The following is a 13,485-nucleotide window of genomic DNA, read 5'->3' as shown; positions in this document are numbered from 1 at the left end:
AATTCTTCCTCAGCAAACACCATGTAATCATCTTCGTAACTAACATCTAACTCTTCCTCTGATTTTGATTCGGTTTCAGAATCAGATGATATATTAATAGGACTACATGTTGCAGAATTAATAGGACTACATGTTGCAGAATTTACTTCATCAGTTGAACCATGTGCTAATGCATCACCCCATTTCACAAACATGTTGAAGAAGTAGTCATCAGTGCTTATCTTTCCCGATGGATTATCAACAACATCCACTTCCAAATTTGTATCCGAGGGAAGCTCTTCAATTGTGCACTTATGCAATTTTTGAGAATCTGGTATGTGTCTCAGAGCTTCCGAGTCTTCTTTCCACTCTAGATCCACAATAGGTTCTGGCATAACCATATAAACTTGAGCCTCCCTGTATCTCCTATCTCTTAAGTCATCTAAGATAACACTAGCCTCTACAACCCTTATGCCCATGTTCAAATGCTTCTTATATGGCTTAAAAAGAAAACCAAAAGGAAATTTGTAATTTAAACCTATAGCCATTTCTTCTAACTTTTGCCTATTGAAACCTTCAAATTCACAGTTGTCGAAGTATGTAAACCCCCCTCCCTCGTACCTTAAGTTTCCATAGGGAGTAAACCACCGACCCCCGTGAAATAGTTTCACAGTAAATAGATCATCATTGCAGCCTGCAATCAAATTAAAAAACAATAATTTAGCCAATGTATCTCATTCAAACATTTAAGCAATATATTGTGTCTTAAGTACTAGCTTTGTTCAATGATTGGGTAGTCTCACATCATCACACTAACAATTCCTCCAACATAAAAACTAGGATATATATTGCAGTAGCTGATTACATTTATTATTTGCATACCTACACATATATATATATTTATATATTCATATATATATATATATATATTATACATAGCTGATTACATTCTATGGAAAGAGTAGGTAATAAAAATATTCATTATTGTATTTTTTTTGTTTAGATAATTGGTGTTGTCATAAACATCTAATAGGAAAGAGTCCCCATAATTGGTAATAAAAATATTCATTAAAAAAAGTTACAATCAGTGGGGGCCAGTCCAGTCCAATGGGAGTTTATTGGTTACAAGGAGTACACATGATTCACTGTGCCCCTTTAATCCCTCTGCCAATGGCCCTAGCAGAATTAAAAATCAGTTCAAAGAATGGTTCAAACCAGTTCAAATATCTGAGCAATTAGCTCACAATCTTCCCTCCAAAAAGTGGCAAAACCACCCTAGCATTTTACCCCACTTTCAGCAAAAGACAATTATGCTAAGATTCCCTACAGAACCCATGTGCAAGTGTACCCCACGAGCACGACAACTTGCTAAGATTCCCTAAATTTTTTAACTTTATTAAATAGCAACTAATAGACCACACCTACTTTTATTCTTGATCAACTAACCCACCACCAACCAAAAATATCATATAAAAGGGGTCATTATTCTCTAAGAAAAACCTAGAAATCAAAAGTAGGAGGAGTTTAGATGAACACTTACTGTAATCAGGAGCTGCATCATCCTTGTTCCTCATTCGAAAAGCCATTGCAACCCCCTTCCACCCAGTTTGAAGCCCTCACTCTCTCTTCCTCTCCTCTTCGTCTCCACAGTCGTCTTGGTCTTCTTCTTAGTTTCAGTCTTCTTCTGGTGCGAACGTCTCCTTCTTGTTCTTCTGTTCTCCCCAAACTTCTTCTTCGTATCCCTCTTCTTTTGATTTCTGATTCGTCTTCGTCTTCGTCTCCTTCTTCTTCCTTTTTCTTTTTGATTTTTGATTTTGATTTTCACAGGTACTGTTTTATTTTTAAGCTTTGTTGGATGTTTGTTTTAATTTTAAGTTTAGTTTATGTAATTATTTTTTTTTCAGATAAAAGATTTATTAAATTTCATTTATAATATTTATTTTAAGTATTTACTATTTATTTTAAATTTAGTAAATGACATGTCATTGCCACGTTGGCCAATAAATGAATGATCTGTCATTGCCACGTGGGCAAAATTAGGGCTTAACGAGGTCAGACTGACGGTACCTTAAAAATGTAAACGGAAGTGCACTTTGGAAGGTTTTCCCACCAAAATATGAGGTTGGATGGTTTTTTGCAAGTAAATTGATAGTTGGGGGGGTTTTGCCGCCAATTACTCTTTTTTATTCATTTGAATCAACTCTCTATTTTCAGAAGTAACCTGAATCCACTTTTCATACATGACTTTGTATGATTCAGCAAGAGACTCTTCACAGATTTCAGAATCATCAGAATCAGATTCTACTTGTTTAGTGGTATTATTCAAACATACCAATATCTCAAATTTTGAGTCAGCAGAAACAGCTTCTGCCACGACAGGTTTTGAAACGGTTGCCACAGCCTTCAAATTTGCAACATCATGAAGATTCGTTGGAACACTAGATTTTAGAAATTTCGTGATTCCAAAACTCTCCATACCATTTGATCCAATGCCAGCAAAACCACTTTGACCTGCATTTTGAGCTTTTTCAAAAATAGAAGATCCAAGATTAAGCATTTGAACATTTTTCTTAAAATTTTCAAGTTCCTTCTTTAAAAGAGTAATTTTTTCATCTATAACACAAAAATCTGTCTCATATTCTTTTATTTTTAACTCAAACATTTCAATTTGATGAGACGATTTTTTATTCATTTGAATCAATTCTCTATTTTCAGAAGTAACCTGAATTCACTTTTCATACATGAATTTGTATAATTCAGCAAGAGACTCTTCATAGATTTCAGAATCATCAGAATCAGATTGTACTTATTTAGTGGTATTATTCAAACATACCAATCTGACTTTTTCCTGTGAATCACACAACACATTAGTTATAACAGAAGTTAAGGCAATATTCTCAGAATTTTCTTCATCACTTTCAGTTTCATCATCACTCAACATGACATTGAAACTCTTCTTATTCTTTTTTGAAAGTGTTTGCACACTCGGATTGAATATGCCCAAAACCTTCACATTCCCTGCACCGAATTCCCTTTTTGTTAGACACAGATGATTTAAAAGAAGCATTTTCCTTTGAAAATTTCGAGTTATTCTTTTTTATTACCCATCTTTTTCATATATTTTTGAAAATTCTTGGTTAATAAAGCAATTTCATCATCAAATTCACTATTAGAAATTTCATTGTCAGCAACTTTTAAAGCGATACTTTTACCTTTATCAGCAATGCATTTGGGTTTGTCCTTTTGTTTAATTTGTTGATTCAATTAAAAAGTACGCAAGGACCCAATTAATTCTTCCACTTTCATTGTGCTAAAGTCTTTAGCCTCCTCCATTTGCCAAAAGTTTAGTATCGAACCTCTCTAGAAGAACTCTAACAATTTTTTTCACAAGAACAGAATCATCAAGCTTTTCACCAACAGCAAAATATTCATTAGCTATATTAGATAGTCTTTCATAAAATTCAGTTAGGGTTTCATTATAAGACATTCTAAGCTCATCAAATTTAGTTTGAAGCATAATAAATCTAGAGCGCTTAACATCAGAAGTTCCTTCAAACTGAGTTTGAAGGATCTGGCAAGCTTCCTTAGCAGATTCACATGATGATATAAGTTTAATATAACCTTTGCCTACACCATTAAATATAGCATGCAATGCTTTGCTATTATAGGCAGAAAGTTTATCATCTTCAATAGACCATTCCAGTTCAAATTTTATTTTAGAATTACCTGCAGAATCTGTCTCAACTGAAGAAGACCAACCTGATAGAACCATCCTCCAAGCTTTCTCATCTTGAGATTTGATGAAGGCCCTCATTCTAACTTTCCAATAAGGAGAATTTGAATCATTAAGCAAAGGTGGTCTAGAAATCGAACTTCCTTCTGCAAAAAATGACATTTTACACAAAAACGTTAAAAGGACCACACTAAGAGTTTAGTGTCCCACTCTGATACCAATTGAAAAACTGAGTTTTTGCAAATGTCAATAATATATATGAAAATATAAAATTGTATACGTCTGCAGAAGCAGAATGTAATTTTGTTATCGCAAAGACCAGTTTTGCAGCGACAAAACAGAACAGAAAGAATATAAAAATAATTGCAGAAAATTAAATCACTTAACACAAGAGATTTGTACATGGTATCAGTGTTCTTTCGAACACTCCTAGTCCACGAGGTCACGCCCAGAGAATGAAATCAATTAATAAAGTATCAATAATTACATAGACAATTGACTTAAACAAGTTTAGACTCCCTCTAAATTATTGCCGCAATAATTTGTAATGCACTTTATGAATCTGACTTCTGAAACACCTCCAAACAACGAACTCCCTTCGTCTTTGAAGTGTGTGTGCTTACTTCCTCCCGAAGTAAAGCTTGAATAAGTCTTCTCCCGAAGATCACTCTCTTATTCAGTCAAGTCATTCTAACAAACTCTAAGATAGAGTAAGAACTGATATGTAAGACACTAGAACCTAGATGAACAACTAGGTTCTCACAAAACAAAAACTCTCTTCTCACAAGTAAGAAACATGCAAAAAAATGAATACTAGAAGGGCTGATTCGAATGGCTACTCTCTAGGTTTTATTTATAGAACATAGAAGCCCTAGAGACAGCCACAAGGTCGAATCTACAGCTGTACAAAACTTTACTAAGATAAACACAATCTGCAGCATCAGAAACAGATTCTGACACAGCAAATCAGACCAGAAAAGGAAACTTGCCATAAACGAGTCCGATCTTGTATTGAGTCTTGATTCTTGCCATAAACAGCCTGCATAGTCTGATTGTATCAAGACACAATCGAATTTAATAAGGAAAAAGGCCATAATCAAAGTTTCCTTTAAAAAACTAACTTTCCATGAGAGAATTGCTTCTCTTACAAGAAGTTTCCATACAAGAAAAGTTCAGCTGAAAAATGCATCTTTCCTAACATAGAAAAGAGTAATAAAAACTGAATAAACAAGGTGAGAAAATCGGTTATGAATGCAAACAAATCTCACCATAAAATAAAAAATATTTTGGCATCTAACTTGCCGAAAAAGGACTTTACAGTGCTGATGAGTTTCATTCTCCCCCCACATGATTACACGTTTTTTGTTTCTCTATAGGCCAAAGCTTTTCACAAAGAGAAGAGATATTCGGTTTCATATCTGTGAAAACAGCTCGTTCCATCATCTCTCTAATGAAGTTTTTAACTGTACCAACTACTTTTTTGTGGCGCATCATAGCTCCACCCAAGTTGCTATAGAGCCTTCTTTTTTTCTTTTTCTTCTTTTTAGCATAAACTAGAGGAAGATTTCTAAATTTAAGAGAGACTTTCTTGTGGCTGCCTTGAATGCTATGATTTACGCCATTTGGAATACTAAAAATTTATTTTTGGGAGTAGTATTTTTTTTATTGTACATACTCTAGTTCAAAAAATAAAGATATATATTTGTTTTAAGATTTCTTATTTTAATTAAATAGAAAAAGCTAGTATAGTAGATAGAAATTGATTCGAAGCTTTGATGTCTTGTAATTGATTGTCCTCTTATAACTGGTTGTAAGGTTTTTGAGCAATAAAATTTCTTCTTATTAACCCCCCCAAAAAAGAAAAGAAAAGAAGAGCAACTTGGGATGATGAAACGAGTAAATGATCAAGTGCTGAGGAACAAATAAAGATTTGAGATGAATTCGTTATATATTTTGATTTTGGTTAAATTATATATTTTTTCTCAGTGTTTATTTTTTTATTAGTAAAATATAATTGTTATTTTGATGTTTCGGCTAATAAAATTTAGTATCATTTCACACACAAAATTGTTATAATTTCTCAACTGACTGGTTCAAAAAATTATGGACTGTTAACATTAAGCTAATGTGCCATATTCTCTTTCATTTCTCAAAGGGTAAATAGTGATATAAGTACCCAAAATTTTAAGTTTGTAAGCAGCATATACTTAGGGCTCGTTTAGTACGCTATATTGTATTGTGTTGGATTGTATTGTATTGTATTAGTATTATTTAATACAATACTATGTTTGGTATTGACTTGTATTAATAGATTGTGTATAGTTATAATATATTTTCAATACACTCAACCCCAACACCAACTACGGGTTAGGGTTGGGTCTCGCTTCGGGTTTGGGTCTCGGGTTCGGGTTTCGAGTTTGGGTTCTAGGTCCGAGTCTGGGTCCTGGGTCTGGTCGCGGGTCTCGGGTCCAGGTTGCAGATCTCGGGTTAATTCGGAGTTTGGGTTCGGGTCTGGGTGCGGGTCCGAGTCTAGGTTCGAGTCTGGGTCCAGGGTCTGGTTCGGGTCCGGGTTTGGGTTCGGGTCCGGGTCCGAGTCCCGACTCTGGTTCCTGAGTTCGAGTTTCGAGTTTGGGTCTAGGTCCAGGTCCGGGTCTAGGTCCGGGTTCGGGTCCAGGGTGCGGGTCCTAAGATTAGGTCCGGGTCAGGGTTCAGGTCTCGGTTTGGGTCCGGGTCTGGGTTTGCGTTTTAGGTCACAGGTCTAATTAAGTTCGGGTCTGGTCTGGGTCCTAGGTCCGAGTGTCGAGTTTGGGTCGCGGGGGTCCGAGTCCAAGTTCGAGTCCGAGTTTGGAGTCTGGTCTGGGGTCCGAGTCTGGGTCCGAGTCTGGGATCCGAGTCTGGGTCCGGGTTCATGTCCCCATGTTTGGGTTTGGGTTTGGGTTTAAGTCTTGAGTTTGGGTTCGGGTTTGGGTCCATGTCGGAGATTGGTGTTGACCCTGAATCCTTTGTAAATATTATAATACAATCTAATACAAAATGTATTAAATAATACAACGTACATTGTATTAAAAATTTTAGTCGTCATAATTAATATAATATATTACTTTATCCAAACATAGTGTTATTTATTATTTAATACAATACGACCCTTATATGGCGTACCAAACGAGCGTTTAATATTTATTTTTAGCGACATAAGTACTCAATATTTGTAAAACGGTGTTTTCTTTAGCTTTATCAGTACATACTCTATTTTGAATTTATTAAATAAATCATACTATATGTTTCTGTTTAGACCCAATAATCTAGAATCTGAGTCTTATATATATCCTATTTAAAATAATAACAGCTGTACTAACAAAATCAGAAAAAAAAAATTACAGTTTTACAAACATTAGTACTTATACTGCTAAAAATAAACATTAAGATTATACCACTTACAAATTTAAAATTTTAAATACCTATAGCGCTATTTTCTCAATTCCTAAATACTAAAATTTTCAAAGAAAACCAAACTCAACAACTCAGTCAAAGTTACTTATAATTAAAAACACAGAGGGTTTATATTATTCCATCCTTTTAGAGAAGTAGCATATTGACCATAATTAATTATAAAACCAGAAACTACTAATTCTAATTTACAACCAATCTTTATAATAATTAAAGAGATGTAATTGTTATATATAATAATGTGAGTAACATTACAAATATATAGATTTATGTATATTTACACACCCATTTGTGCTAAAGTTGGAATTGGAGCAGGAGCAGATTGTGTATTATTATTGATTGTAATGACCACATGTTGAGATTGAGATGATGATGTTGATGATGAGTGATCTATGTTTGAGTTGTTTGTTTTTTGTGGTGAAACACAAACATTATTCATAGGATGATCATTAGTAGTAGTGGTAGTGAATTGTGCAAGTGAGGCAAGTTCATGGACTGAGTCAGCAATTTTGTCAGTGCAATTAACAACATCAAGTAGTAGTGAAGCAACTGTGACACAAGGGATAGCCTCTAAAAGGTCAATATTCTCCAACACCCCAGACTTGAACAAAGATCTCAGACACTTGGCTGCAGCTTTTGAACTCGCTATGTGCCCAATATCATTATCATCATCATCATCACCTGATGATGAGGGTATTTTAGTCATTTCCCTCACCGACTTGGCTAGCTCCTTCAGTGCTTTACCACTTTCCAAGCTTATTTTTGTGCATGCTTCTTGGATCTGTTCTCTGATTTCTGGTGATGTCTGAAAAAGTATTATTATCACTAGTTAATTAAACCTTATTTATAACATGGGATAAAGTTAAAAATAAAAATGTGTTTATTATGTTAAATACTGATCTCTAGAATTGATTGTATTCGTAATGCGTTCACACCATTATATATGTGTTCAAATATAAAAGTAAAAGATGGTATTAAATTTTATTTAATTGTCTAAAATCGTACATATTTACATTTTGTATTCTAATTATTTTTCAGAAAATAAAATAATAGGTGCTTCTAGGATGTACCCATATTTATTTCAGCATTTAAAAGAGAATTTTTTAATTTAATTATTTTTCTAAACTTGTACTTTATATATATTTAAAATATTTTGTTAAATTTTAAAAAATTTTAAATAATTTATAATTTATAAAATAATATTTAAACCGTCTATTTTATACACTTATAAAAATCAATCTTATTTTTAGTGTATTAAATTTTTTCAAAACTTTCAAAGTTTTAGAATATCTTAAAATAACTACAACTCCACGATTATGAAAAAAAAATAAACTAATTTTTTTTTATGCCAAAACAAATAGAGAAAAATTAGTGCATCAAATTTTCCAATAATATATATCTCTCCTGTTTTATTTTGCTACTTTCAAAATTTGACAACAATTTTAAAAATAAAATAAAATGTATTTAAACTTATTTCAAATGAAGTAAAACTTCATTATTAATTATTAGTTTATAATTAATTAATGTGAAATTTGGATGCATAATGAGATATAATTATATTAGTAATTATAATTACTTTGGGATCAGTATTGAGATGGCCATGGAGGGCTTCAATTCGATAGGCACATTGGCGAGTCAATGTTGCAACTTTAAGGTATTGTTTCCATGGATGACGAAACTTGAATCGACCATGACCTGGCTCCCATCTTGCAAAATTTGCCTAATTAAACACATCATCATTAAAATTAATTAATTAGTATTAAGCTAATTAAAAATATTATATATGATGATGAAATATTAATATATATGTTATACCCACCAAAGATTCTTCACTACTTTTTGAGTTGAGTACACTTTTATATCCTTGCAGAAATGTCTTCTTCTCCTCTTTTTTCGACTGATCTTCTTTCACTGCTGCTGTACTAGTACTGTTAAAATATTCATCCCCAAATCCTGTCAAATTTTAAAACAATCATCATTAGTTCACACTCCTAATTATTAATTAAACATATTTATATAACCAATTAACCATCAAAAGATAGTGTTTACCATTTGGATTTTATTAACTTCAAATGTTACGCTATTAACTCTCATAATTGTATTATATATATTCCTATAGCTAGCTAGCGATGTGGAAATAAAATGAAGGTTTTCTCGCCGTTCAGAAACTATATAATATTCCTTACCTTTTGCTTTCTAGCTATCCTTTTTGCCCAACTCAGCTATTACATTTACAAATATATATATAGGGACACAATTTTGTCCCCCGGAATGTATTCTGTGGTACATTACATGAGTCTCATGGTACATTAGATGAGTGTCAGCGTACGTTACTATTTTTTAACCATAATTACCCCTAGATCAATCTCAACCCTCAGATCAAATAACTCCCTCATCTAACGGCTGCCGTAAATCACGGAACACATTCCGTGAAAGTACAATCACGAGACAAAATCATGTCTCTATATATATATATGAGAAATAAAAAGGTACCCGTTGTGCTTAGCACTTTCTATCGCTATTGATCTAATTATAAGTATCTTAATATTGTCTAATATAATAATTTTTAAAAAGTATCGATAATCAATTACAATACAACATGTCTAGAGATACTAGTCAGATTGCAATGCTCTATATATATATATATTTATTATTCTAATAACCTCATGTCTTTAAGTCGGCAACATATGATATGAGCCATGAATATACACAATTAATTTAGACATATTTTTTTATAAATCATCAGGTCCTTTTATTTATATATATTAATTAATTTGAGTGTTATTATTATTAAATAATATAAATATATATTAATATACCTTCCAAGAAATTTCCAAGCTTTTCCAAGTTGAGAGCGATCATATTATGAAGATCTTCACCAGCCCAAACAGGACAAATCAAAATGCAAATAATCACACAAACAGAACTTCCAATGAAAATGGTGGAAAGTCTCTTGTGAGCCATTTCCAATATCTCATCGTCTCGAAAACCAGAAACCGATATCAATGAAAACGTTAATATAAATATTAACAACCCATAATCATATCTCGCCTTTATTTTTGGAAAAAATCTTACAAATGTTGATAGTGTAGCTGCCAAAAAAAACATTTAATAAATACGACATAATTAAGTGTAACAATCAATAAAACTTATATTATCAAATTATGTATATATATATATACCTTGTAAAAAGACAAAAAAGCCCAGAAGTATTGGCTCTCCTATTTGGCCTGATAAACTTGCCAAATGATGAGCTCCAACACCTAAAGCCCCAGCTAGTAAGGTAGCCAAACCCCTATTCAAACCTTTTCCCAGAGTAGCTCCTGAGACAAATATATATCGTACAAATTAGATACAGAAATTTTGTAATAATAATAATAATAAAATGTGTTATACGTGATATAATAAAATGGGACATGTATATATACGTACCAACAGTATATTCAAAAACGACAACGACAGTCATTACAGCCCACATAGCTGAGACCCCAAAATTGTCGTAAAGTGGTTGATAGTAGTAGAATATTGAGACTAAGCTTAGAGCAATTCCAACCTTAACCGAATGAATTACTCTTCTTGGGTCATCTTTTCCCAGCTCTTTTGTGTCCTTTCCAATCTTACAAACTTTGCTTATGAATTTTTGTAACAACAGCTTCAACCATGACAAGAAAGACCCAAATATCCCATTTTTCTCATTATTATTATTATTATTATTATTGTGTTTAGCAGCTGTAGTAGAACTCTCCATATCCATATACATATAATGCAATGAACTGATAGAGAGAGAAAATTAATGAGATATTAATTTATATATATATATTTAGCTATATCTGTTGCTGATATAGGCTCTTATTTATAAGAGATATGGAGGGAAAAAGAACTATATGCCAAGTGGGCTTATTTTATTTTATTTTATATATGAATAAAAAAATCAAGTGTATGTGTGTGTCTAGAGACACGTTTTGGTGGGTTTTTGTTTTTTGGCTTTTGTACGATCAAAGTACAAAGAAAATTTCATTTGGAAAATAAAGTTGGGGTTGACATAACTGCATGGAAAGGGAAATAAGTGGTATATATGTACGTATGACTGGAGAAATATTGGGAGCCCATGGTTTCTATTTCATTCAATTTAAAGGCTAAAGTGATCACTCAATTTGTTTTCATAAATTTTATCCAGTTCTATATATTTTTACTGGTTATGATCAGTAAAAAAGTCTCCAAAATCCACTTTGTAGTGTGTTGGGCAATAACTTATATATTGCAATATATTGTAGTATAGTAACCCTATATACATAGCTATATATGAATTGTTTCCAGGCTTTTAATTATAAGTATTTATATATATAAAAATATATATTTATATATAGCATCGATCCTTATCTATTCTATTCCAAATTCCATTTCAATCACATTTTTCGTAGAAAAGGAGTACATATCCAGAAATTAATCACAAGTGGTTTCACGTTCCATTTTTTTTTAAAAAAAACTAGTGGTTTTTTCACGTGAATATATACATACACTTAGTCAATTCAATTATGATAAATCATACTTAATGTCGACAATATTGAAATTCTTATAATCGTTATGAGATCATTTGTTTCTGTTGGAAGAGGAAATAAGGCCATGGAGAGCATCAGGTTACTTGATGCCATTTTAATGTCACCTCAATATAATCAAGAAATGATAATAAAAAAAAAAGCATATATATATATATATTATTCATGTATATTCATAAATTATATAAGGTATTTCTCTATGATATCATTATTTAAAATAACAGTATTTTGTAAAATGCATAGTAAATGAGTATATACACTGTTAAAAAAAAACAAAGGGTGTGTATATTATACTTGTCTGTAACTATAATTTTGTAAAATAATTATAATTTTATTTCACATTTTAAAGCATTTTTTTTTTTTGTATTTTTACGAAAATTCATGGGGTTCTATTTCAAAACCAATTAGTAATGAGTGGAGTAACACATGTTCTTATATATGACTCAATATTTTTACATTTGATCCATATGAGACAATATTGTCCAATATTCACTCTCAAGATGACAATTATTTTTTTGCTTACCAACCTTGAATCACCTTATCATAAATAGTGCAATTAATTTGCTTGCTTATTTTTGTTCGCGGCTGGAAGTTCTATTTGCTCGCTTATTATTGTTCGCGGTTGGGAGTACCATTTTGCTCGCTTACGACTCACTAACTATATGATAGGTGTGGATCGAAAGTTCGCTAGGAATATGGCTCTGATGCCATGTTGGGGTTGCATCTCAAAACTAATTGGTAATGAGTGGAGTAGTCAATATTCTTATATACATGGTTCAATATTTTTATATTTGATATATATATATATATATAAGATAATATTGTTTAATATTAAATAGCAAACCACACATAGAAACTACCAAAGCAACCATCAAAGCAACCCAAACTATAAAAATGGAAAAAAAAATAGTACATGAAGTGATTCTCCTTTAATTATTTTAATTTTAAGAAATTAATATTTTTCTTATAGTACAAGAAACTAATAACTTTATCTTGTTTTTTTTCTTTCAATTTACGAAATATATATTTTTGTTTTAAAAGAAATTAGAATTATAATAATTAAAAATATTTAAATAATATATATTTACTCTTAAACTTTTTGATTTCAATTTTGAGAAAATTAATATTGATATTAATTTTAATCTTAACTTTATTAATTTATTTCTTTTTTAGAGAGAAAAATAAATTTTTTTATTAATAGACAAATTATATAATATAGTTATAACATATCACTTAAAGATTAAAATTAATAAGATACGCACACCGTGCCTTTTATAAAAATAGGAATGAAACCTCAATAATACGTTCAACTAAAATACCAATAAGCTACCAGCATTGGAGCATAAAAAAAAGCATAAAGAATGCTAGAACTACCATCCAAATAAACATGTGACAAATTACATCTATTAATGACTATTTACCAAAGATCTTCTAATAAAAATTGGGTAATAACAACCCTATTATTCAATCTAGAATAAAAAGAAATAATCAAACAACCAACAATAACGATAACAATAATAAATTCCACTTATAACCAGTCCTGTATATTTACAGATATCCACATCAGCAAAATACAAACAGAAACAAAAACAAGTTGACTCGATCCTAGGGTGGCTTCGCCTCTAGTGGATCAAGACTTAGTATTTAGTTACAACTGAAATTGTAACTAACTCATAAGCCTTGATCAACCGACTCTACAACAGTATAAATACATGAATCAAAGCAAATAAACCTAGATCTACTTCAGAACACAGAACAGAGAGTAAGAGA

General features: G+C 31.6%; 1 protein-coding gene across 1 annotated transcript; it reads right to left on the bottom strand.

The window, feature by feature from the left end:
• Nucleotides 1–7,261: 7,261 nt before the first annotated feature.
• LOC115720719 (aluminum-activated malate transporter 2) lies at nt 7,262–10,970 on the bottom strand. The gene is made up of 6 exons (XM_030649887.2): nt 10,592–10,970; nt 10,342–10,482; nt 9,979–10,251; nt 8,979–9,112; nt 8,736–8,879; nt 7,262–7,964 (listed from the first exon to the last, which is right to left on the bottom strand). Exons 1-6 carry the CDS (start codon nt 10,917–10,919, stop codon nt 7,437–7,439), a joined length of 1,548 nt encoding a protein of 515 aa, XP_030505747.2. The 5' UTR covers nt 10,920–10,970; the 3' UTR covers nt 7,262–7,436.
• Between the last annotated feature and the right edge of the window lie 2,515 nt (nt 10,971–13,485).

Source organism: Cannabis sativa, chromosome 2, assembly GCF_029168945.1.
Source record: "Cannabis sativa cultivar Pink pepper isolate KNU-18-1 chromosome 2, ASM2916894v1, whole genome shotgun sequence".
Taxonomy (NCBI): domain Eukaryota; kingdom Viridiplantae; phylum Streptophyta; class Magnoliopsida; order Rosales; family Cannabaceae; genus Cannabis; species Cannabis sativa.
This window is presented reverse-complemented; position numbering and strand designations above follow the sequence as displayed.